Below are 26,505 nucleotides of genomic sequence, written 5' to 3' on the forward strand. Positions count from 1 at the left end.
GCATGACAAAAATCAAACATCCCACGCTGGGTAAAGGGCACTGTTGCAGAACTTACGGTAACAGGTCTGATTGATTGACGAGAATATGTGAAGACAGCCCTGTTCTCCTGGCATAAGGATGGATAATATAAACAAGCTCTACATTAATGTTTTTTTATGCACTCTGGAACCTTATTTACATGTAAAAGTGAATGTCTAAATCATAAATCATGATTTGTTATTATAGATTAAACTACACAGCAGTTTATAAAGTAATGAAATGAGCTCCATATTTACCAGCTGCAATATTAAAGTGGCAAGTTAGCACTAATGAGAAAAACTTAAGTTAGCATGACAAAGTAACATTAGCTTATATGAAAAAACTCACATTAGCATCTATGTAACCAGTTATGTTGGCATTTATGAAAAAATGTACATTAGCACATGTGAAAAAAGATGAAGTTTGCATATATAAATGAGTAAAACTGGCATATATGAAAAAGTTACGTTAGCATTGATGAAAAAGTAACATTAGCTTACATAGAAAAATACATGACTTTAGCATAATATGTTATATATTAAAATTATATTTTCGGGGCAACATTCAGGCAAAAGGACCTGGCGATGGTAACATAGAAGAGGCCCATGTGCCACGGCCCAATTTAACCCCATGTCCCCAATGCAAAGAATGTGCAGAACGAAATGCTTAAAAAGTTTGTGCAACATCTTAAATTGAGAAAGTACAACAATATGACAAAATATTCTGTAGAAAAAAAAGACATTTTCATTATTATAGGTGGAGTGGTGATCTGATTAAATCCTTAAAATTGCAGTCAGTCTTACGCTCTATGTTAAACAACACAAAGTCTATAAATGATTGATTCATGGGATACCTGGAATACCCTTGAAGGGTTGCATGATGATGCGGGGGCGGGTGTGGAGCGGGGGCGGGTGTCTCTATTGAGGCTATTTAAAAGATGCTGACTCGGCTTCCCCAGTATCATCTCAGTCAACCATGGGTCGCCCTGGGATTCAGATGTGGACGTGGACACTTTGTGTTTTCTTCAGCTGTGTGGGTCGAGCATTGGCAGGACCGTAAGTTTACCCGAAACTGTCTCAGAGAAATAATAAGCGTGTGGTTGACTTAATTGGACATGAATCTTTGCTGCCAGTTTTGGAGTTTCTTCCATATCAGATCCAATAAGATCTCTACTGTTTGTTTCTGTGGCTGTAGGCAGTACATGGTGGCCATTCCTGCGACTCTTGAAGCTGGGGCTGAGGCCAAATTCTGTGCAAGTCTCCTGCAGCCCAACGAGACTCTGGTCATGACCGTCACTCTGAAATCTTCAGAGGCGAATGCAACCCTCCTTACGCGGACGTCCAATACAGAATTTCATATGTGCACTCAATTTGAGGTGAGCTCTCAAGATTTGATTCATTTCCACAAACTTCCTTGAAAATGTGTTCAAAACCTTGATGGGACCAATATGTTAGTGTGGAAAACTATTTTGAGCGTGTATGGAAAAAGTTCCATTGGCTTATATAAAACAAGTAACATGAATTCATATGAAAAAAAAATACTTTTAGCATGTATGAAAAAGTAACATTAATTTATATGAGAAAAAGTTCTGTTAGCACATAACACTCAATTTCAGGTGAGCTCTCAAGATTTGATTTGATTAATTGGTTGTCCCAGAATGTTAACAGGCAGTATGGGTTAAAATCACAGAAGCTTAGAAAAAGTATGCTAGCATGGAAAACTATTCTGAGCATGTACAATAAATGTTCCATTGGCTTATATGAAACAAGTAACTATAGCTTATATGAAAAAAGTTATGGTTGCACTTAACATGTTCAATTTAAGGTGAGCTCTCAAGATTTGATTAATTTGCTCATTCATTGAAAATGTGTTGCTTAAAATACAACATTAGAACCTCAACCTCAATGGGATTACGCAACACAGATTTATAAACAATAGCACACACAAATATTCATGAATTATTTTTTCAGTATGAGAGAGTAAGAGGTTCTCACCGTGTTCGTAAAATATTTTTTGTCACAGGTTCCTATAAGGCCAAATGAAGAAGTGCAGAATTTCGAGGTGGAGGTACGAGGCAACACTTTTTACTCAAAAGAAGTCCGGAAAGTCCTCATCAAAGTTTATCATCCACAGACATTTGTACAAACAGATAAACCAATCTACCTCCCTGGACAAACAGGTAACCTTGAGTTGATGATCTATGATGTTGTATACAATATGGTACCACACTGTAATATAGATAGATTTCCCCTTTAATAGTAATTGGGATGTGAGTGCAACACAGAATAGAAAATAATGCACCTTGCTTGTTTGGAGTTCAATAAATGCAGCAGTCATCCTTGCTTTCCTAAAACCTTTTGTATTTTATGTCACACGTCAACATTAACTCTCACAGGTAGTGAGAAATTAATAGCGTGTGCTCTCAAGATTTGATAATTGTGTGCCCCAGAATTTCAACAGGCAGTATGGATTAAAATCACGGATTAGAAACAAAATGTTAGCATGGAAAACCATGTGTGAAAAAAGTTACATTAGCATAAATGAAAAATAAACATTAGCTTATATGAAAAGTTACATTAGCACAGATGTAAAAAGTCACAATACCTTATAGAAAAAAGTGACGTTAGCATATATGTAGACAGTTATATTAGCATACATGAAAAAATAACAGGTTAAGTTAAAATATATAAATAATATTGCCATTTATAAAAAATGTGTACCTCAGCATTTATGAAAAAGTAGCATTAGCTTATATGATGACATACATAAGCATATCAGTTGAAATAACATTAGTTCATATGGAGAACTTGATGCTAGCATGTATGAAAAATAACGTTAGCTTATATATAAAACTAACATTAGCACATGTGAAAAAAGGTGAAGTTAGCATACATAAATAAGTAACATTGGCATATATGAAAAAAGTCACGTTAGCATATATGCTAAAAGTACGTTAGCATATATGATAAAAGTACGTTAGCATATATGATAAAAGTACGCTAGCATATATGATTGTTTAATGTTATTGTTTAATGTTATGCAGCACCCGCCATTACAAATTCCTTGTATGTGAAACTGATTATGATTCTGATGAAAAACGTCACGTTAGCATATATGAAATGTTAGCTGTTTTCCTGCTGCACTAGTTAAGAGCACAGTTCCCCACAGTCTAGATATCATATTAGTTATGTTACACCTTTTGCAATGTTAATTAAAAATAGTAACTGTGTGAGCTATCTAACTATTAGATTGGTGCTTTTCATCATCATCAGTTTCTGTACAAAACAATCCACCACCGATTTATTTTAAAATCCAAGGCTGTGACCAGATTACTAGATACTGATAACGAGCTGAAAGGGAGGTTTTCCACTCACTGAATTTGCAATATGTGCAGTTTTATGGCAGACAACAGAGGGAATAACATAAATGCTAATAGCTAATGATTCTAGCTTTTACTAACTTGTGAATTCAATGATATCATTTCTGAGCAGTTTTACTAGCCTAATAAGATGTTTATCACTGTTGTAGAAGAGCTGCAAAAGCTTCATGTTGAATAATCTCTCTTTATTCCTCTCAGTGCATTTCAGAGTCATCACACTGGACTCCAAGTTGAGACCTGCCAATGGGCTGGTGAGAGTTTGCACAGTCTTTCTTTTCTTTAGATCTCATTCACGAAACCAGTGTTAGTGATACTGTTGGATAACGGTGCAGGTTTTAAAGTTATGTAATGAAGTGATCGACATCGATGTGCTGTGGGTCAATAGTACAACCACGGCCCCTTTAGGTAAACCTTCCAACATTTCAGCTGACTAATCCATCACCTTCTCACACTAGTTTATCATTTTTATGGTATTTTGAATCGGTAATAACAGTGAAGCTATACTGAAGATTAAATAGAACTGTTTTTCCATTAAAGAAAAAGAAAAACTGAATGACAGAGACGCTGAGGAGTTTTTATGTTAATGTGTGTCCCACGTTTTATATTTACAAATCATGAATAAAGAGCTGAAGTTGTGTTTGCAGTAAATCTGTGGATTGGAAAACACCACTGATTTCTTACTGAAAAATGTTGTGCAGTTTCTTTTTGCATTCAGCTGAATTCATAAGGACTCTGTATGATGCAAACCAGCTTTAACAAATCTCCATTTTTCTTCTCTTTCTTTGCAGTACAATATCATCGAAATTGAGGTAAGACTAATAGGAAAATATCCACACTTTAATACACAATACATAAGAATGAAAGTACTTTTTTTTTTTACTTTGATTCATAAATGAAGACCTTAAAGCAAGATGGTCCAGTTCACTTATTTGTCTTTTAGAAATGTTGATTTTCCTAAAAACATCAACTGCTTTATAATCTGTGATGTCAACATGTGAGAGTAAAGCTCTACGAGGAGTTTGACACAAAAAATCATTCTTGAAGATCCTCTTTTACAGGCTGCATTTTCTTTCTTACTTGTAATTGACCGTTAACCTTTTAAATCAAGTTAATTTAGTTCAAGTTTAACATCACTGCATGAACTAGACGAGCTAATGAGAGCTAGTAAGTTGACCTAAGTTAAGATTTCTTTGTCCAAATACATTAAACTTGATTTAAAAATGATTTCATATTAATAATTTATGGCCATCTCATTGAAGAAGAAATGAAGTCCTTATGTTTGTCATAAATACTTGTTCTTCACATTTTCTTTATTTGACAGGATGCTGACAACAACCGGATTGGACAGTGGCTGAATCAAACGTCCAACAGTAAGATATTGCAGCTTTCATACGACTTGAACTCTGAGGCCCGTGAAGGGATGTACAGAGTTATTGTGACGATCGGGTTGGAAAAAATAAGTCACAACTTCAAGGTGGAGAAATACGGTAAGTTCCTTTTTTTTTATAACCTTCCATTTCAATCCATATTGTAATGAAGCAAGAATGCTCATAAACATATTTTGTCCCCAGTTTTGCCTAAATTTGACATAAAGATAAATGCATCCTCCGAAGTAAGTATCGATCAGGAGGAAATCAAAGCTGAAGTATGTGCGATGTAAGTAAGCGCTCTTTTGCCCGTTACACTCTTAAATAATTCCAAAACTGGTCCAGTTTGGTGAGTGAATGAATGTCCTTCTCATCAGGTACACATTCGGACAAGCTGTTCCAGGCAGTGTTGTAGTTGAGATGTGCCGACCTCTAAATAACTACTATGGGAGGTCTCATGTAAATCCGCAGGGAATCCCTGACGTGGTCGCCCCATGCCACAAGGAAACAAAGCAGGTACGGTTGCTATGGCGACAGTCTCATCTCTGCTAAAAAAAGGTGCATATAAGGGTTGACCCAGACGGCAGTCTTCAGCTCTTAAAAAGTCAAGTAAACGCTGAAGTTTCTTAAACCTCCATGGTTTAAATAAACTTCAGGTGGTTCCTCAGGTGTCGTTGCTGGGGCCCCTGGACATTTGTGTGAAAGTGAGAGTGTATTTATTTACGTGTGTTACATGTGTTTTGTATGCATACACAACAGTGGCGGGCCGTGGATTTTATACCTGGGCCTTCAGTGCTTGTTCTACACTTCTAATAACCTCATTGTGATGTCACAGCTACTTATTATATTTATTTTTATTTGTTTTGTGTAAAAGCCGCATATTCACATAACACTGCAACATTTGACAAATGAAATAAAATGTTACATGAAGTTCAACAAAACACGAAACAAAACACGAAATGCAGAGTGCAGATACATGAATACGAGCATGACGGGACGCTGCGTCATTAACGGACAATATAGTCCAAATCAATGTAACACAATGACAAACTCACAAGAGCAGTCGCATATATTCGTATGACAACAAAGCAACAAATCAATCCAGCAGACCTGCAGCGGATCCACGCATTCCACCACACGAGCACGAGCCATTCAAATACTATTTATAAAAACGCCACGATAGACAAATGAACAGTAGTAACTGTAGAGGTAAACAAACTAAGTTCACTTACCAAATGCTGTCTATCCTCCTTTCTTTGTTGACAAAGAGTTTAATCCCAGTACATCAGTTCCAGTGATTCATCGATGCCAGTCGAGCCTCCACAGTTGTATTTCGTCGGTCGTCGTCGGTCTTCCGCCGCCGGTCGGTTGTCCGTCTTCCACTGCCGTGGTCGTCTTCGGCCGTGGACCGGCAAAGGGCGGGCCGCGGTTGTGGAGCTGTTTCCCTGCGAACGTGGTCGTTGAGTTGTAGATCCACTCGAGTCTCTTCAAAAGTACCGACGCTCAGTTAAAATGTGCATGTGCAACATTTATTTATTAAATTGTAAGTTTTTAATTTTAAATTTAAATCTTACAAAGGGAATTTTTATAATTCATGTTTTTATTTTGTGAAAAATCCCACTTACATTTTTTTAAATTATATTTAATATTAATTATTACACCATTAGACCACCATTACATTTTTCCTCTCGCGCACCCCCCAGAGGCAGCTTGCGCGCACCACATTTTGGGAATCCCTGTGAAGTAACAAGGGTGTTAAATGGGGTAAGTTTGAAATGCTCTTTCATTTGATTTCATTGTATTTGATCTTATTTCATTGCTCTATTTTAGATGGACAACAAAGGCTGCGCCACGTTTATCTTCACAATGTCAACTTTCACAAAAGTTTCGCAAAAGGTGCTGCAAGATTACCTGCAGATCCGGGCCAAAGTGGAAGAGGAGGGCACAGGCAAGTCATATAATATTCTATATCATATTTATATGAAGAAAAGAGAGAATTACACTGCCGTGTTATGAAACAGTTGTTGTAACGTGGGGGTTTCTCGTACAGGTATTTCACGTGAACAAGAGCAGAGAATAACGATTTCATATGTCGTTGGAAAGCTGTCTTTCACCGACACGCCCAAGATTTATGACGAAGGCTCAAACGTGGAGGGAAAAGTAAGAGCATGTGGCCTTCACATCTTTGTCGTGATTTTAGATTCGGTGCATTCTCGGTGATACGACTGTGCTTTCCAACAGATTCAAGCGGTTCATTACAACAACACGCCCATTCCCGACATGCCGCTTTACCTGTTCGAGGGTGAAAGGTGGTCATCACGCCGGCTGCAGAATCTCACGACCAACAACGATGGAGTTGCCACTTTCTCATTCAGCACGGTTGAACTTAAAGGGGACATACAACTCCACGTAAGTAAGAAGTAGCACTACACTGGTTTCTCAATAGGACGCCAGGTGCCGGCATCGTAGCAAGTAGCCATATTGGAACTGTTTGCAGTGCCAATAGAGAGGCAAAGTCCCGCCCCTTCTGGTGTCACCCATGGGACCATATTCTGAAAAAAAATATGAATGGTAGTCAACAGCGAAAGAAATATATGTTATTGATCCCATTTGAATTCGGCCATTAATTACACATATGATGTTTGTCAATTGAAAAGATAGATTTGCAAGTCAAGAAAGTCTCAGTTTGTTGTAGTAACATTTAGTTTTGTGTGAAACCAGTCAGTTTACAACATCTCTTGTCTTCTACTATATACGTCCCCAACTAACTTGGCCGTCAGTTTGTAATGTTATCTTACCTGCTAGCTAATTTTGTTAACTTAGCTATTTTCCAAATGTAACGTTATCTTACCTGCTAACTAGCTAGCTAACTTAGCTATTTTCCAAATGTATCGTTATCTTACTTTATGACAAAATGAAAATCTCTTGACGTGCAAAATTATCTTTTAGATTGGCAAACATCATACGTATAATTCATCCATCCATCCATTTTCCTCTGCTTATCCGGGGTCGGGTCGCGGTGGCAGCAGGCCAAGCAGACTGACCCAGACTTCCCTCTCGCCCGCAACATTTTCCTGCTCATACTGGGGGATACCGAGGCGTTCCCAGGCCAGCTGGGAGATATAATCCCTCCAGCGTGTTCTGGGTCTTCCCCGGGGTCTCCTCCCAGTTGGACGTGCCCGGACGCCTTCCGGCTCAGCTCTCTTTTCACCAAGACGGTCCGGTGCAGCGCCTGCTTTACTGCTGCAGCCGCACCGATCCGCCTGTCGATCTCCCGCTCCATCTTACCCTCACTCGTGAACAAGACCCCGAGATACTTTAACTCCTTCGCTTGAGGTAGGCACTCCATCCTCACCTGGAGGGAGCAATCCACCGGTTTCCGGCAGAGCACCAGGGCCTCAGATTTGGAGGTGCTAACTCTCATCCCCGCCGCTTCACACTCGGCTGCAAACCGCCACAGTGAATGCTGGAGGTCACAATCCGAGGAGGCCAACAGGACCACATCATCTGCAAACAGCAGAGAGGCGATACCAAGACCCCCGAACCTGACGTTCTCTAACCCCCTGCTGCGCCTAGATATCCTGTCCGTGAAAGTCACGAACAAGACCGGTGACAAAGGGCAAACGTGTCTGACTTATTGCAGAGAATGCGGTCACAGCTCATACTGCGGTCGTACAGAGACCGGATCGCCCGTTGTAACCGGTCCGGCACCCCATACTCCCACAGAACCCCCCACAAGAACCCCCGAGGGACCCAGACGAAAGCCTTCTCCAAGTCCACAAAGCACATGTAGACTGGTTGGGCTCCCAGGACCCCTCCAGTAGTCTTGCAAGGGTAAACAGCTGGTCCACTGTTCCACGGCCGGGACGGAATCCGCACTGCTCCTCTTGAATCCGAGGTACGATAAACTGTCGGAGCCTCCTTTCCAGCACCCTGGCATAAGACTTCCCCGGGAGGCTGAGTAGTGTGATACCCCGATAATTCGAGCACACTCTCCGGTCCTCCTTTTTGAAAATGGGAACCACCACCCCGGTCTGCCAGTCCATGGGCACTGATCCCGACCCCCATGCGACACTGAAGACAGCCCAGCAGTGTCCAGCGCCTTCAGCATCTCAGGGCGGATCTCATCCACCCCCGGCACCTTGCCACCAAGGAGCTTTTTGACTACCTTAGCGACCTCCGCCGGGGATATGGGTGAGCCCCCCCCCCCCCCCCCCTGTCACGGGAATGCAAGGACTAGGACTCAATTGCAAGACCACAGGAGATAGCGTCAGGAAAACAGTCTTTATTTATCACAGCTGATTACAGACAGGAAAGGCTGTGTGGAGCCCGTGGTCCGACACAGCGTGCAGGCCGGATCGACGGTGTGATCGACCGGAGGGCAGGCAGATTGACGGTGTGAGTCCCGTGGCACGACACCGGAGGACACGGGGGATTCCCGGATCAGCGGACACCGGAGGCAGGCAGAGAGTCGGCGAACAATCCAGTGGGGACACAACAGGGGTACGGGGGATTCCCGGACCGTAGGACACCGGAGGCAGACACCGTAGGCAGGCAGAGCGTCCGTGAGAAGATCTGTTGGGACACAACAGGGGCACGGGGAATTCCCGGACCGTAGGACACCGGAGGCAGACACCGTAGGCAGGCAGAGCGTCGGCGAGACGAACTGTTGGGACACAACAGGGGCACGGGGGATTCCTGGACCGTAGAACACCGGAGAACAGACGCTCGAGACAGCAGGCGATACGGGGTTGAAGCGGGTGAAAGACGGGACGAACTGACAACCTCAGACTGCAGGACCAGGGTTATTATAGTGGCAGGGGAAAGGATTAGTGTAATTAGAGTCTGGTGTGTAAGCCTGCGAGAGGTAATTGGCTGAGTGGCTGCAGCCGTGCACCAGTCAGGGGTGTGGCCATGGGAGTGACTGGAGGCAGAGGAAAAATCCCCGAGCACATGGCACAACACACAGGGAAATGACAGCCACATGAGGAGAGGAGATTGGGGGAAAACAGAGGTTAACACACACAGTCCAACAGGGATCCTGACACCCCCAGGTCTTCAGGCGCTGCCTCCTCTGCAGAGGACATGTTGGTCGGGTTAAGGAGTTCCTCAAAGTGCTCTTTCAACCGCCCGACGATGTCCCCTGTCCGGGTCAGCAGTTCCCCTCCCCCGCTCAGAACAGCCTGGGGTAGGCCCTGCTTTCCCTTCCTGAGCCGTCAGATGGTTTGCCAGAACCTTCTTGAGGCCAACCGAATGTCAGGCACCGATGACCTTCCGGCCACAGCTCCTAGCGACCGCGTCCACAATAGAGGCTTTGAACATGGTCCATTCGGATTCCATGTCCCCAACATCCCTCGGGTATAATTCATGAACAATTCAAACAGGATCAAATAGTTATTTGTCTCTCACCGTTGACCACCATTGATATTTTTATAAACTCCCATGGTGGTCAAACAGGAGGGGCTTGACTTATCTCTAAACCTTAACATTCACTTTATCTGTAAAAACTTGATATATACTTTACAGTTTCTTTTCTTCTATCTAGGTCAGCAGCTTGCCGACATATGGCTACCCCGGTTACAGAACGCCGCACTACGAGGCTGGAGATCACACCGTGTCGTTGGTCCGACCTTCAACTCCACACACTCAGACGGTCAGCTCCCTGACGGTGAAGCAGAATAATAACCCACTTCCATGTGACACAGAAGAAGAGTTCACCATCCAATACACTGTGGTAGGAGAAGCCCAGGGCTCCGTGGATGTGATGTATCTGGTGAGTGAAATATGAGCGATGACGGGGGGAAGATGGTGACTTTTTACATCAGATAACTGACATCTGGCTCAAAGAAAACACACGTAGTACCTTTTAATACCGGGTTTCTGAACACATCTCTACCTTCCGATAACATAAAACACGAATGTCTCTCGCTAGAGCCAGTTTGTCCGTTCTGGGCTTCTGTAGAAACATGGCGGTGCAAAGATGGCCGGCTCCGTGGAAGACGACCTGCTCCCTTTGTAGATATAAATGGCTTTTTCTAAGCTAAATAAAACATAACGATTCTTAATTTCAGGTGATTAGACAACTGATTAAAACATAGTTACGAATATTGTTTTCCATTGCTGCCAATTAATCCCCCTAAATGTTACCCACTCGTTTGTCCTTTAATAACAGCAAACAGCTGTAATCTGCTGTTAAATTAGGTTTTTTCTACATTATTCATTGTTTTGCAGGCCTTATCCCGAGGAGTCATCATCATGCAAGGAGTTCAACGGGTCGTCGTGGAAGAAAACTCAGGTGAGCAAAGAATTAAATGAAATTACCCTTTAAAGCTAGCAAATACTTCTGTTTTATTGATGAATGGAGGTGATTGTGGTTCATATATGAGTTGGTTTGTTTGTTTCAGTGAATGCGGGCGAGGTGTCCTTTAAACTGATGGTGTCTGGTCACTTGGCACCGTACATCCAAGTTGTGGCGTACGCCATCCTTCCCAGTGAGAATGTGATCGCCAACAATGCCGACTTCCCCGTCGAGAAATGCTTCGGTCACAAGGTCAGTGTGAGCTGAAGACGTCACCGTGCTAATTAAATAAATATCAAATATTATCTTGTAAAATGTAGTTTTGGTGATAAACTTGAATAAATCAAGTTGTTTGAAGGAGATGTTTCACAGCTGTTTAATTTCTAACACGACCTTTAAGCACATTATTATTATTATTATCATTAAAACAACTCAAAAAATACAATCTTTCATTTGAATTGCATATTTTCTGAAATTAACCACTATAGATGACAATAACAATGTAAAACTATATGATTTAGTTTTACATTGACTTCAGGATGGATTGAAATTATTCCCCGCAGCTGCCGTACCAGTGCTTTACCCTACAAGAAGCATTTATATTGACATTTTAGGAAAAAAATATATATTTACCGTTATTGTAGGAAAACAACGGTGACGCAGGTGAGTGTCAACTCAATGAAAAGGATAGCCCATGGGTCAGGACATAGGACCCCCAACAAATCAGGTTATGGGACCTCGGGCGAGCACGGATGCCAATCCTGGCGCTTGAATGCTGCCAAGAAGAGCAGCTACATAAATTAGCTATGTTGTTATGTTACCTGCTAGCTAGCTAACTTAGTTATGTTCCAAATGTGACGTTATCTTCTGCTTTACCCTACAAGAAGCATTTATATTTACATTTTAGGAAAAACAAATAAACCGTGATACTTACCGCTACTGTAGGAAACAACGGTTTTGCATGTGATGCTTTTCTAGTGAATCCTAGAGCTTGAATGCTGCCAAGAAGAGCAGTGAGTTTCATGATAACGCCTCATCCACCACTGTCTTTTCTGTGTCAGGTGTCCCTGGAGTTCTCTCCGTCTTCGGCCGTCCCAGGAGAGGAGACCACCCTGCAGGTGACGGCCCAGCCAGACTCTCTGTGCGGCGTGAGCGCCATCGACCAGAGCGTCCTCATCAAGGAGCCGGGGAAAAGTCTGGACGCAGACAAGGTAGCTAACCACAAATCCATCTGCATTTACTCCGTTAACGTCATCGGTTTTTCCTCCTGTCATGGTCAATCTGTCTTCCTTCTCCCTCTTATCAGTTATACATTTTAAAAATGGAAAAAAAGTTAAGATATGAAGAGTCTGCCTGAAGGATAAGGCAAGGCAAGTTTATTGGTACAGCACATTTCAACAACAAGGCAATTCAAAGTGCTTCACATAAAAACATTAAAAACATCGAAACATAAGGCAAAAGAAAAATAATATAATGCCAGATCTTTATAGAACAAATCATTTAGTTTCATTTATTTTGCACAAATTAAACAATTAAATAAAAATAAACAAATATCACAGTGCAGGAAGAGGCAAATCTTGTGTTTGTTCAGGTGATATTGGTTTATACACCTGCATTAACTCATAAACAATAGTAATGCTACAAGTCTCTATGACTGAAACAACTATGATTATAATATAACAGCTAAAACAAGAAATACATTACAACAGAAAGTTATTACAAAACAGCAATTAGATTTTCTTTTAGGCACCTTTTGAAACATTTTATAGAAGAACATTTTTTTGTTAGGTGGGAAAAGTCATTCCATAGTTTGGTTCCTCTAAATCTTATTGAAAATTGACCTCTGCCATGCCTTTTCTCTTCAGATATTTAACCTGTTGCCCGTCTCACAAGTCTCCTACATTCCATATCTGGTTGAAGATTCTATCGAATGTCTGCGCGTGAGACCGAGAAGATACGTCTTGCCGTTCCCCGACGTGCAGACAGAGGACGCTCATACGACTTTCGCGGTACAAACATAAATGCACAATATCTTTATATTGTTTCTTAGTATGTTTTGTTGTTGCACATTTCAGTTGACGCCTGTATGTTGTTGTATTATCTAGAATGTGGGGATGAAGATGGCAACAAACTTGCTAATCCGAGTGCCTTCGTGCCTCAAGTACAAAGGAAGAGAATTCCACCAGGGCCACAACTATGGTGACTATGGTGTTCAGTTTTGTTATTTTGCTCTATTACATTACAGTCATTTAGCAGACGCTGTTATCCAAAGCGACTTACAATAAGTGTATTCAACATCGGTATTCAAGAGAACTACTAGTCACCAGAAGTCATAAGTGCATCTCCTTTTTTAAACAAGCATCTAAGAGCATAAACCAGAGCATAATTATTAAGAGCATTATTATTAAGTGACACATTGCTGAATATTTACCAGCATTAAAAAGAAAACAGGTTTCCTTCTGCTTCTGATGGAATATGTTCTGTTTTATTTTCAGGTATTAGTTACAGTTATGACGCTGTTCCAAGCGTAGCCAGAATGAGCACACAAGATGGTTTTGGAGGTCCCGCAGGTTCCGCAGGTCCCGCAGGTTCCTCACCTGTTAATCCACCAATAGAGACGGTCCGCACTTTCTTCCCTGAGACCTGGATATGGGACCTGGTGGAAGTGGGGTGAGTTTGTTTTGCACCAGTCTTTCTCTCAAACGTCCTGTTGTATTTACAGACACTGCCCCTTTAGACTTTTTCTTATTATTTAACCTGATGGCTCTGAGGACGAAAAATTTCATCTGACGCGAATCGCAGCGAATGTTAAAGCTGCATTCTCTCTAGTGTCCACCAGGGGGCGACTCCTCTGGTTGTATAGAAGTCTATGAGAAAATGACTCTACTTCTCTCTTGATTTATTACCTCAGTAAACATTGTAAACATGAGTTTATGGTCTCAATCTCTAGTTTCAAGTCTTCTTCAATACAGCATGATGTTCATTTAGTAAATGATGGTCCATTTAGAGTCAAACAGACCATAAAGCAGGGGATGCTTTTGGGCGGGACTACACAGTGATTGACAGGTCTCTACCAGACATATACGGCGTCTCTACGTCACTCCTCCTCAGTCCAGATATGGTCACTTCCTGTTCACTGGCTGCAAAAAAACAGATGGCGATATTTTTTACTTCTATTAGGCGTTAGTGGTCTGCTCACATTGTCGTTCTTTGACTAATCTGAATCATGGAAGTCTGATGTTGAAGTTGACAGAATGTGTGTGTGTGTCTGCTGTATCAGAGGCTCTGGAACGAAGGACGTGTCCCTCACCGTCCCAGACACCATCACCACCTGGGAGACGGAGGCCTTCTGTCTGTCCCCTCAGGGTTTCGGCTTGGCCCCCCGTAAAGAGATCACCGTCTTCCAGCCCTTCTTCCTGGAGCTCAGCCTGCCCTACTCCATCATCCGGGGGGAGCACTTTGAACTGAAGGCGACCATCTTCAACTACTTGAGCAGCTGCATCATGGTAACTGAGGTTTTCATGTGGACTTGAATGCTAACGTCAAGCATGCTAACATGCTCATAATCACAATGCTAACATGCCGATGTTTAGCAGCTGTAATGTTCACTGAGCTTATTCCTCGATTAGACAAGAATTCTGTAACAAAATATAAATGGAGATCATAAATATCGCGACAAAACAAACTATGGATTAAGAATATATTCATCAAATCTGGCCTCTTTCTCTACTAACTTTGTTTTATCTGAATACTTTCCTCTTAATAAAGGAACCACACAGGACCGTCCACTACTCCTCCGCTCTGCTACACCTTTTATGAGAGACGGAACATAAAAACTGAAGAGAACACAGATAATTCGCTTCTGAATTGTGTTTATACGCCGACGATCTCCTCTTTTATATTTCTGACCCAAATTAATCCAAATTTATGGATGCACAACAGACTTTTGGGTTATGATAATAAAAAGCAAAGGAGCGATGCTAGTCTGACATACAACGGTGGTTAGAGTAGTGAGATGTTGTCATAGAAACAAGATGAAACTCTTGAGATGAAGCCAGGAGGCAACCTCTGGTTCTGCCGAGTGAAGTCAATGCTTCATGTGTTAAAGCTGCATTCTCTCTAGTGTCCACCAGGGGGCGACTCCTCTGGTTGTATAGAAGTCTATGAGAAAATGACTCTACTTCTCTCTTGATTTATTACCTCAGTAAACATTGTAAACATGAGTTTATGGTCTCAATCTCTAGTTTCAAGTCTTCTTCAATACAGCATGATGTTCATTTAGTAAATGATGGTCTTAGAGTCAAACAGACCATAAAGTAGGGTATGCTTTAGGGTGTAATCCATGATGGAGAAGCCGGACACATTTCTTTACCAATGTTCTTGTAAATGTTTGTCAGTTTTCTAACTGCGTCAGAAGTAGGGATGGGTATCGTTTGGGTTTTTTCCGATACCGGTGCTAAAACGATACTTTTAAAACGATACCGGTGCCTGAACCGATACTTTTGTTTTTGCCAAGGCAAGTTTTTTTCTTCAAATTGAACAATATATTTAACTGTTTAAAGTATACTATAAATATTAGTGCTGGGCAACGATTACAATTTTTAATCGCGATTAATCGCATGGATTTTTTGCGATTAATCGCATTGTCATGGCAAAGTTCAATAATTAATTCAAAGATAGTGTATTGTGCACTTTTATTTTAAAAGTACTACTATATGAACAAAAGGGCAATAACATTTGGTTTGCAAACACTTCAATCAAATAAGGTTCTTTTTAACAGCAGTATTCCCTTTACACAGTAGCAGTTATATCTCTTCACTATCTGTGCTCAGTGTGTGACTTCATGTGAAACGTTCCACTGCTGTGCAACAGGAATACAATGTTTCAACACGTTTCATCACAATGTGTGTGTTGTGTTTTCATGACAGTCAGAGTATGTGAATGCAGCTCTACTGTTCATCAATATAATGCTGTAACTCAGAGGTGATGATGGTTACCCAGCGATCAAAGAATAAAGACATTTTACGCACAATTTAGGTGTATTTTCCCTTTAACTCACGAGATGCAGGTAGCATGTTTTATACTTAATGTGAATTTAATTCATACTTTGTTGGCATCTTATTCTGAAAACCGGATGTTCCTCTGAAGAAACCGGATGTTGTCTCACGTTAAATCTTTCCGCTAACTTTCAAAGTCCTTTGCTCGCTCCCGATCTGTGCCGTTTGAATGCGTTTACCGTGAATTTCAGCGTATAGGTCACTAACATCTAAGTGTCTGCTGAATTGACCACGGAGACCTGAGTGTCTGCTGACTTTACCGCAGCGATGTCCAGTAGTCTCCATTCCTCCACCGCTGCCAGTGAGCAACGGACTCTCAAAATAAAAACAGCCACACTTTTGATCGTTTACCTTTCGGCATTTTCTCTGTTAAAAGGTTGATGGCTAACTAGCTGCTGTAGCTATACAAACGGTAGCTATCGTTACCTGCTGCCAGGACGGAGTCATCAGAGTAGTGTAAAAAAAGGATTTCAATCGGCTCAGGCACCGAAAGGAAGCACCGAAATCTGCGTTGCGTTTCGGTCCGGTAGGTACCGGTCGTATAGGTACCGGTGCCATATTGGTACCGGGTTTCGGTACCCAACCCTAGTCAGAATTTGATATCCGCTTTTATTTGGAACACAAACTGTGCAAGACGCAGCTTCGTAAAGGTCAAAGTGTTGCATCATCATAATCATATTTCGTTTTGATACGCTGTTTCAATATAAATGTCTTAAAGTTTAAGTTTTAAAATATACATTGTTGTCTCTCTTGACCAGGTCTCCGTGGCTCCGGCCCCCTCCTTAGACTACACCCTCACTCCCCTCTCCGGAGACAAGTACACTGCCTGTTTGTGCGGCAGTGAGCGCAGGACCGTGAGCTGGACCATGGCCCCCTCAGCCTTAGGTGAGTCAGGCTTTCATCCACACTGATGTTACAGGCTGTGGGATCCACCTCAGAGACTTAATGATTTGACACTCCTGGATCTTATTTTAGGCGTCGTGAACGTGACGGTGACCGCTGAGGCCGTGGCGTCCCACGCTTCTTGTGACAACGAGATTGTGAGCGTGCCGGAGAGAGGTCGCATCGACGTGGTCACACGGTCTCTCATCGTGAAGGTCGGTACTTTAAAACAAGATGACGAAGTTCTCACCCGTCTTATCGGATGGAAAGTCTCAATGATTTTGTTTCCTCTCAGGCTGAAGGAATTGAGATGTCAAAGACCTACAACTGGCTGCTCTGCCCGAAAGGTCAGTGTGCTTTATACCAAACGTCACAGTTGATTGCACGCTTTTAGAGCAGATTAATTTAATGTAACTATTTAAAGTCGCTGTGAGGAACTTTTACCTGGTCCTGAACCAGTCTCAGTGTAGTCCTGATCCTCTATATGACCTCCATCAGTAAAGAGACCATCAGAGGGAAGATGGTCTATTTTTATAAAGTTATTTTTAATGCTCGTCATTGGAGCCACCGGGTCAGATTCTGGTGAAACCAGATGAACTCATGCAGGTTCACCAGAAACTCCTTCAGCTCAGACTCCAGCAGAGACCGTTCCACCGTGGAAAGACATTACATTACAGTCATTTAGCAGACGCTTTTATCCAAAGCGACTTACGATTCAGATTCTATCACATTCATACATCCTGGGTCTCCAGTTACGGGAGCAATTTTGGAGTTAGTGTCTCGCTCAAGGACACATCGACGTGGAACCGGCGGAACCAGGGATCGAACCGACGATCCACTGATTGAAGGACGGCCCTGCTCTCCACTTGAGGGGAGGCACGGGAGAACCAGAACCAGGACTGAGAGGGGCAGACTGTCAGACCCTGCTGCAGTAACATGAGAGGTTCTCTAAAGAGACTCTGGTACTCAGAGACACAACCACTTTAGTCCACAGGGGGCAACAGAGTCAACACAAGATGAAAGTTCCTCACAGTAGCTTTAAATACATTTGATCAACCATCTAGCACTGGGGTGTCAAACATACGGCCTGCCACGTGATTTTATGTGGCCTGCGAATCTGGCAGCAAAAAAAAAAAATTTAAAACCGCGCACGGCGGAGCTCCTCCCCGATCCGCGCGCACACACCTCCACCGGCGTATGTGGTAGCAGAAGCAGCAACCCCCCTCCCCGCCGACGACGAAGGCCCTTTGGGGGCAACCATGATGCCGATGCGGCCCCAGAGCAACAATGAGTTTGACACCCCTGATCTAGCATCTTATTTCCAGTCATACCTGTTTCAGTTCATGATCCGCTAACCATCCATTAAACCTGAATGATGGATTTGTTTTATTGCTGATCTGTTTGTTGTCTGTCCACAGGAGAGACTCTGACTGAGGAAGTAGACCTTCAGCTCCCCGGGGACGTGATTGTTGGATCAGCCCGTGCTTCAGTATCAGTCCTGGGTAAACTAAAGAATCCACTTTGGTTGAGTTTTGCTGTTGTGACGCGTAGCGGTGACTTCTGCGCGCCTTTTGTTTTGAAAAATTTTAAAATTAAATTTTTTTCCTTTTTTAATAAAAAAATTAAAATTAATAAAAATTAATTAATCAATCAATTAAACAAAAACAAATTAAGAATTGTTGCTATCTTTACTCCGCCAAATAAAAGTTAAGTAAAACTTAATTAAAATTTCCAATCCAAGTAGGTTACAATTAATCAAAATTTTCACTTACAACCGATCAATAAACTAACTAAAAATGTATTAAAAGTAATCAACCAATTACACGAAAATGTAATTAACAGTAATTAATTAATTAAACAATTTCCCACTTAATGATTCATCAGTTCTAACACAAACTTCAATTTTAACATCTAACCTTAATTAACTCTTAATCAATCAAAATTTCGAATTCTAATGATTATTTCTCAATTTTGTTCACAAATAAAAAGAGGCCTCCTGTTTGAAACGGACAGGAGTGAACGAGGATCCCTCGGAATGTCTGCGCGCATGCGACTAGGATCTTCGGCGGCGACGGACAGACCACGGTCTGCCGCCGGGGTGAACACGGACCAACGAGACTCTTGTCCCGATGTCTGGTCGCCCTCTGTGAGTGCCCCCGAGTGCAGGAAGAGCCTGCGAGAGGGGGGAGGGGGCTGGAGACCTGTTCTCCCTCTATATGACTCACTCAACGGGCCTAATTTATTGTTGCCTCGGTGTGGACTCCGCTTAAGAGAATCCCCGACGTGATGCCGCTTTCACCAAAAAGTAATAAATCACCAATATGAACACGAGTCGTTGCTCGCGGGTCTTGTCCTCTTTAGGACCGCTCATTGATTTTCTGTCTTATAAGCTCGGATAGCTGTCAGCCTTCTGTGTTGAAGATTTTAACTCTTTTGCAAGTTTACTTAATTTCACCAGTTAATTAAATTAAGTTAATTTTATGTACCTGTATATCATATATATATCCTCTTACTCTCATACTTTTAGTCTCTAGTTTATGATCAAGTCTCAATCTACTCTTGACATTCAATTAATTAAGAAATCATTATCAACCCGATATTCAATGTAATATTTTTCCCTTTTTCTTTTTGAGGTTAAAGATATTCTTGATTTACTACCCCTGGTTCAGAGCCTAACAGATATGAAGCTCGAAGCAGGTATTCTACGGATCTCTCTTTCACTTTTTAGAAACAGATGTTAGTTCATGTATGTGTTTTCTGCAAAAGGAGCAATCAGTGATGTGCCGTTATGGATGTCCTGCAACTTACCGCAAGGGCTGGAGGCTCTCTCCCCCGAGAGGAAACCCCTCGGTCTGAGGCTCGATGTCACCGATTTGGACAGGAAAAAGGAGTCTTTGAAGAAGTTCTAAAAGTTCACTTATTTATTTTTCGGCCAATTCAAAGTTTACTGTTTAGGTCCCAATACATAGAAATATTATAACAAATATGGTAAAGAACAAAATCGAAAAGAATGTAAAAAACCCTTGAGACTCAGTGAGACACAGAGTTATCAAAAAGTCCGGAGAAATTCAATCTCTAAAATACGCTTTCAAAAGACTAAATGTCCGCCTCCCCAACTAACGCCTCGAACGTCTAAAATCGTGATTATTTATACCCTTGAGAGGGGGATTTCGACCCCCTCCCTCTTGTCCTATGGGCAGGTCGTCTTCTCGTTGCGTTTGTTCTTTCGTGGCGGTGATGCCACGTTTGTTCCAACATACGTTGGCACGACTCAGGACTTATTGACTCCCCCGTGCTCACTGGTCATGACCTTTACACCGACATATTCTTCATGTAAGTTGTAACATTGCACAGGGATTGATATTAATCATAAAAGATAACACACAAACCATAATACAAATCATAAAACACCTTGTTGCCCAGCCTACGATTAATTAATTGAGTATTCTCGTTATATGTACTCTTCTGCCTAACTTGTGCCCTCGTCCTTAAGGGGCCCGGGCCTACATGTTGAAGCCTCTATGGATGTACTATTAACCATCCTAAATGTAATTGAGAAAGTTAAAACACGGTAACCTCGAGGTGACCTCGATGCTCCTGTGGTGGTGCATGTGTGTGTGTGGGTGGATGTACGTGTGTGTGTGTCTCTGGCCAATCACAAAAGAGGAACTGTATGTGTGTGCGTTCTGCACAAAACAGAACCATATGGGTGACTGCAGCTTGAACTATAACTTGCTGAACTGTGTGACTGCAGCCTGAACTTATACCTGGTTGAACTGTATGTGTGTGTCATGCACAAAACAGAACCATATGTGTGACTGCAGCCTGAACTCTACCTTGCTATGCACGCCGGCCACAGCACTAGACAGATGCAAAGTCAGATAAGACGTTGTCCTTTAGTTCACATCTGCAGGCGCTCTCTTACGAAAGCCTCAAGGCCTGTTGCATCAGCCACAGAGCCTTGAGGTCCTTCAAAGTTACATTTTTGTTTTTAGAAATTTTCTTTTATTGTTCTGCAAAGCAGCATTATGGTGCTGTAACACCAACAACCCTGGCAGTCCGTGTAGAAGGAACTCACAATTTCGCAGACATTCCAACTCTTTCAACACTGTTAACCAAACAAATCGTTACGCTTTCAAATGATCAACTTGAGATTTAAAACGAGCGAAGACAGATTATCTCCATTTAGTAAATGCATTTAAAAAACAGCTTTGTGTTTTTATCAGAGCTAAACAGAAAACGCAATCCTATTTAATAAACTGGAGGAAATAATGCAAATATGAACATTTTAATGAAACATTACCAAACTGAATGAAATGAAAAGTGCTTTTATAATAAGCTTCATTCTGGCAAGATTACAACATCTTTGACTATCTGTGTTTTTAGTAAACCAAAGCTCAGGTCAGTCACATGTTCGGTCTTTTTCTTTTGTGTGTGCAGGTGACATTCTGGGCCGAGCCCTGAACAACCTGGATGGGCTGCTGAGGATGCCGTACGGATGTGGGGAGCAGAACATGGCGCTCCTCGCCCCCAACATCTACATCCTCCAGTACCTGAAAAACACTCAGCAGCTCACCTCAGCCATCAACGACAAGGCCACCAAGTTCCTGACCAGCGGTGAGTCTAGCTAAAAACAAAACACATTTGAGACCTTTAATTATGAGAAATGTACCCAGTCTGGTGCTGGATGCACCCTGGTGGTGACCTTTGGTTGCCTCCTTTCTTTCCCCCTTATTTCCTGTCATCAAAGCATACAAGACTTCTTACAGACATTTACTTTAAACCATGAACTCAATAAATATCAATGTGTGTGATGCAGGCTACCAGAGACAGCTGAACTACAAGCACCGTGATGGAGCTTACAGCACGTTTGGATCAGGAACGGGGAACACCTGGTGAGAACAGTGATGATGTCGTACAGTTTAACTTTTCAGGGCTTGACATGAACCCCCCCAAAAAAGCATATTTTCTTTAAGCATCACTAAAACTACAGTGTTTATCAGCCAGAAGCTGTCATAAAAACAGCTGTCACATAAAACCCAACATGGCGACGGACGTAATCCAAGATGGCGACGACCAAATAGTTGAAATTGAGGCTTTGAAACATCAGTCCACGAACCAATGATTGACGTCGCCATGACCACGTCCACTTCTTATATACAGTCTGTCATTATGAAAGCAGGGCTCGACAGTAAAGCAGAGTAGATGAGATTCCACTTCATCAGTTATTGTGATTAAATGTGACGTCACTCTTTCTTAAAACCCTGTTGTCCCTCGTGAGAAGTTCTTCAACGTGCTACATGAACACAAGCATGTACGTGATGTCTTATTTAATCGTTTTAATGTCTCAACTTCCTCCTCAGGCTGACTGCGTTTGTGGTGCGATCGTTTGCCAAAGCCCAGTCCTTCATCTACATCGACCCGATAAAGATGGAAGAGTCCGTGAATTGGCTGAAAAATAAACAACGAAATGAGAGCGGATGTTTCGAAATGTCAGGAAAACTCTTCAACAACAGAATGAAGGTAAATAAAGTTGTCATCGTCCCAAAAATCATTTTAACATCTCTGATGTCAGTAAACTATGGAAGCCCATTCCCGCCAGCAAAAAAAAAGAAATCCACCCAAAAAAAAAGATTATGATGTTTTGTTTTTTTTGTTTTTTTTTATTTAACCGAGAATTTTTTTTTTTTTAAAAACATGATTTATTTTATTTATTTTTTTTGGGTGGATTCTTTTTTTTTTTTTTTTGCTGCCGAGAATGGCTTCCATAGTAAACCATCAAAAACACAAAGTTCAAAGGATTAGGAAATAAAAGATTGTATTTTTATCGATAAACAAATCTCTTCATTATTATGTTTAATGAAGTATAATAATGTGTTTAGAGCTCGTGTTAGAAGTTAAACAGCTCATAATTCATCTCTAATATCTATTTTATATTCATGTGAAAACATCTCCTTCAAACTACTGGATTTATTCAAGTTTATCATTAAAACATTTTACAGATTACATGTGAACACATCATGATAACGTTATAATGTAGCTTCAGCCAGTACTCATGTTCACTGAGCAGAGCCTGAAGGCATCATGATGTAACTGAAGTGAACCTCCGTTGGTTAGCCGTTAGCGGTGCTGCTAACGTTACTAGCTCTCCTCCTGTTGGTTTAAACACTGATTGGTTGTTTACAATGAAACATTATCAGAGACTAAACACAAGTTCTACTGAGTCAGTAAAACTTTATTTACACTGTGATGGTTAACATTAAAACTTTATTTACACTGTGATGGTTAACGTACGGATCACGGATCATCAGCGGTCCGTTACTCCTCTACTGGTTACCAGTGATCAAAGTCTCGTTGTTGGATGTTGCTGATGATCTTTGTGTCTGCATCATGTTTCCTCTCTGCAGGGCGGCGTGTCTGATGAAGTGACTCTCACTGCTTACATCACTGCTGCCTTCCTGGAGATGAATACGTCCGTAGAAGTGAGTAGAAACAACTAATGCACCACGAATAATATCACTTTAGATAATAATTTTCCTTTGTTATGATTGTTACACAAACCAAGAACTTTACACAGACGAGAAAGAAATAGAAAGTTATGTTGATCAACGTTCTGTCCGGTTAGTTGGTTAACGTTACGTATTGTTTTAGAGTTGATGGGTTAAGTTGAACTGCTCTGACTGACTGTCGTGTCATAAACTAAACTTCAGTGGGGAAATAAACAAACCCGACAAAATAACCAAAACACACTTCTTAATAAATGTTGTAAATTTAAATTGTAATAAATGTCAATGTTAGTTGCTTTTTGTTATTATTATAACATTATATATTATTTCAGTACTCTGGCTGTAGAAACACTCGCGGTGCCTCTAAACTTTTCTCCTGTTGTTGAATTCATTTTTCTTCTGATTCAAAACAAAACAGATTTGGAACGTTTTGTCCACATTCCCAAATGATTCTGTGATGCCTTCCAGCATTTAACCCTCCTCCTCAACAAATATTTAACATACAAGGACTTCCTACTGAATAAACAGAATGTGGTTGTCATTCTAGGCCTCATTTGATATTTTGAATATTTATTGGAACACACAAAATAGCAAACTCTGTGTGTGGAACAATAAAACGAATGCTGAGATGGTTATTTATGATCTGTTCTAGAACCCTGAAGTGAAGAAGAGCCTGTTGTGCCTCAAAGAGTCTGTGGGTGACCTCAGTAACACCTACATCACGGCTCTGATGGCGTACGTCTTCACCCTGGCAGGAGACACGGAGGCCAGAGGTCTCCTTCTGAAGCACCTGGACTCGGTCTCAATACAACAAGGTGAGAAGAAAACATTTGACTCCAGTAGATGCTGAGAACTCTGGCTTTCTCAAACACAATAAAACCCTCACAAGTAAGTTTATCACAACATGTGACCAAGAAGCAGAACGTCAGTCTGTTTGTGGAGCAGCCGTCAGGTGACGTTAGTGATGTCATACGTTAGTGATGTCATACGTTAGTGATGTCACACGATAATGATGTCACAGGTAAGTGACGTCAGACGTGAGTTTGATCACAAGAACAGGATCATCAATGAGAGATAATCTCTTAGCTCATTGATTAGATGAGAATGTATTTTAAAGATTTTAAAACTTCTTGTATTGCTGCTCAAGAAAGACTTTGTTTACATACAAGAATAAAGAAATGTTGATTCTTTTCTTAATTAAATAATACATTTTTATAAGTATAGCGTTTTAAAAGGTACTCAAAGACACTTTACATGGTAAGAACAAAATAGATGACGTAACAGTAAGAAACAGCACAAAAACATACATTATTCACTTCACAGGTTGAAAGCAGATTTGAATAGATGAGTTTTAAGTGCAGTTTTGAAAGTGGCGAGTGACAAACAATTCTTTTTTTCTTACAAAATAATGAAAAAGAACCGCTAAGAGTTTTAGTATCCATAAAAATAAGATAACGGTGAGTCATCCTGAAGGAAATCTCTCTGTCTTCATCACTGTGAATGGAGCTTCACCTTGTCTGTCTTTACGTCTGTTTTTAGGAGGTTTCCTCCACTGGTCTCAGACATCAACAGACACGTCGGCCTCTCTCTCCGTGGAGATCAGCTCCTACGTGCTGCTGGCTAAACTCAGCGCCTCTCCGACGGCTGAAGACCTCGGCTACGCCACGCGCATCGTCAGGTGGCTGACGACCCAACAGAACTACTACGGAGGCTTCTCCTCCACGCAGGTAGGACAAAAACACCTGTAGAGAGGTGAAGCCCCGCCCCTTCAGGTGCACCACCACGGTACCTTATCTCAGAACAAATATGTACGGTAGTCAACGGCAAGAGACAAATAATGATCCAGTTTGAATTTCCCCTCTCGCTAATGCCGTTGACGTTATTCCAGAAAGCTGCTATTATCCGCTTTGTAATCACTGATATTGATGAATATTGACATGTGTGGTGCAAAAGCTTCACACGCCTACCAACAGTAACCAAGGGGGGAGGGGCTTAGCAAAGGGTCAATTTGTGCCATGAATTACAAACTGAGATTTTCTTAACATACAAAAGTTTTAAATTGACAAACGTGTGATTTGTGGCACAATTTAAACGGGATTAAAATAAATGTTCAACAGTTAGAGACCTGTACTTGGTAAAAGTGAACTCCTACATATGAAAGCTTCTGCATGTAGAAACTAAAGTAAAAATACATTCAAGCACATAGAGTACATTGTTTTTTTGTGTGTGTTGTAGGACACAGTGGTGGCTCTTCAGGCTCTGGCGCTCTACTCCACGCTGGTGTTCAGTCCCGGTGGTTCGAGCACGGTGGCGGTCCAGTCTCCCAGCGGCCAGCTGACGTTTGATGTGAACCAGAACAACAAGCTGCTCTACCAGGAGAAGCTGCTGCAGGACGTGACAGGAAAGTTCAGTCTGGAGGTTCAGGGCAGTGCATGCGCTGTGATGCAGGTCAGTGGTTCACTGCAGGATGTACGTGCACCCCCACATACACTGATAATATGACCTAATGTCAGCGGCCCAGTAGCTGGAAGGGCCATACCTCTAATTCACCTCCACCTGCACTATGCTTTGTGTCAAAGAAAGGGTGTAGTCTGACTATTTCAATTATTATTAAAGGATTTAGTTAAATACATTGGGAGATACTGAAACATATAGACATTGAGGAAATATACATAAATATATATGTTCATATTCAATTTAACTGCATTTATTATTCCACCTAGAGGCAGCAGATCACATTGCACAACATGTTATTTTAATTCGTAAAAAAGGATAATTAAATAGAGAATCCTCTTGTTTTACCTCCAGTTGGCTCTGGTTAACTTTTGAAGATTAACTGTGCACCCATATTATATATTGTATAATATTTCACCAAGGTGGGAGGTTAAGTACGGTTCAGATATAGATAACAATATGTCATCTGCATAAAGTGAGATATTTTGACCTAAACCCACACGGTAAATACCTTTTGCAAATGAAGATATCGTTGTCTTGAAA

The 26,505-nt window shown here is 41.5% G+C and overlaps 1 protein-coding gene across 1 annotated transcript in view; it reads left to right on the forward strand.

The window, feature by feature from the left end:
* Positions 1-994: 994 nt before the first annotated feature.
* Positions 995-26,505, forward strand: part of LOC306700876 (alpha-2-macroglobulin-like) — a gene marked incomplete at its 5' end in the record, with an annotated part of 29,569 nt that continues 4,058 nt past the window's right edge. Inside the window, 30 exons of the mRNA XM_079166011.1 lie at positions 995-1,074; positions 1,214-1,394; positions 2,042-2,198; positions 3,597-3,649; positions 4,187-4,207; positions 4,720-4,885; positions 4,970-5,054; positions 5,143-5,281; positions 6,596-6,713; positions 6,816-6,925; positions 7,007-7,174; positions 10,311-10,538; positions 10,997-11,060; positions 11,170-11,315; positions 12,125-12,274; positions 12,929-13,072; positions 13,169-13,262; positions 13,559-13,733; positions 14,344-14,569; positions 16,879-17,005; positions 17,096-17,217; positions 17,298-17,349; positions 18,421-18,504; positions 21,443-21,619; positions 21,822-21,897; positions 22,366-22,525; positions 23,410-23,484; positions 24,161-24,323; positions 25,048-25,235; positions 25,744-25,956. Coding sequence (XP_079022137.1) covers positions 995-1,074; positions 1,214-1,394; positions 2,042-2,198; positions 3,597-3,649; positions 4,187-4,207; positions 4,720-4,885; positions 4,970-5,054; positions 5,143-5,281; positions 6,596-6,713; positions 6,816-6,925; positions 7,007-7,174; positions 10,311-10,538; positions 10,997-11,060; positions 11,170-11,315; positions 12,125-12,274; positions 12,929-13,072; positions 13,169-13,262; positions 13,559-13,733; positions 14,344-14,569; positions 16,879-17,005; positions 17,096-17,217; positions 17,298-17,349; positions 18,421-18,504; positions 21,443-21,619; positions 21,822-21,897; positions 22,366-22,525; positions 23,410-23,484; positions 24,161-24,323; positions 25,048-25,235; positions 25,744-25,956 — 3,942 coding nt within the window. The remainder of the gene's footprint in view (positions 1,075-1,213; positions 1,395-2,041; positions 2,199-3,596; positions 3,650-4,186; positions 4,208-4,719; positions 4,886-4,969; positions 5,055-5,142; positions 5,282-6,595; positions 6,714-6,815; positions 6,926-7,006; positions 7,175-10,310; positions 10,539-10,996; positions 11,061-11,169; positions 11,316-12,124; positions 12,275-12,928; positions 13,073-13,168; positions 13,263-13,558; positions 13,734-14,343; positions 14,570-16,878; positions 17,006-17,095; positions 17,218-17,297; positions 17,350-18,420; positions 18,505-21,442; positions 21,620-21,821; positions 21,898-22,365; positions 22,526-23,409; positions 23,485-24,160; positions 24,324-25,047; positions 25,236-25,743; positions 25,957-26,505) is intronic.

Source organism: Pholis gunnellus, assembly GCF_910591455.1.
Source record: "Pholis gunnellus genome assembly, chromosome: 9".
Classification (NCBI taxonomy): domain Eukaryota; kingdom Metazoa; phylum Chordata; class Actinopteri; order Perciformes; family Pholidae; genus Pholis; species Pholis gunnellus.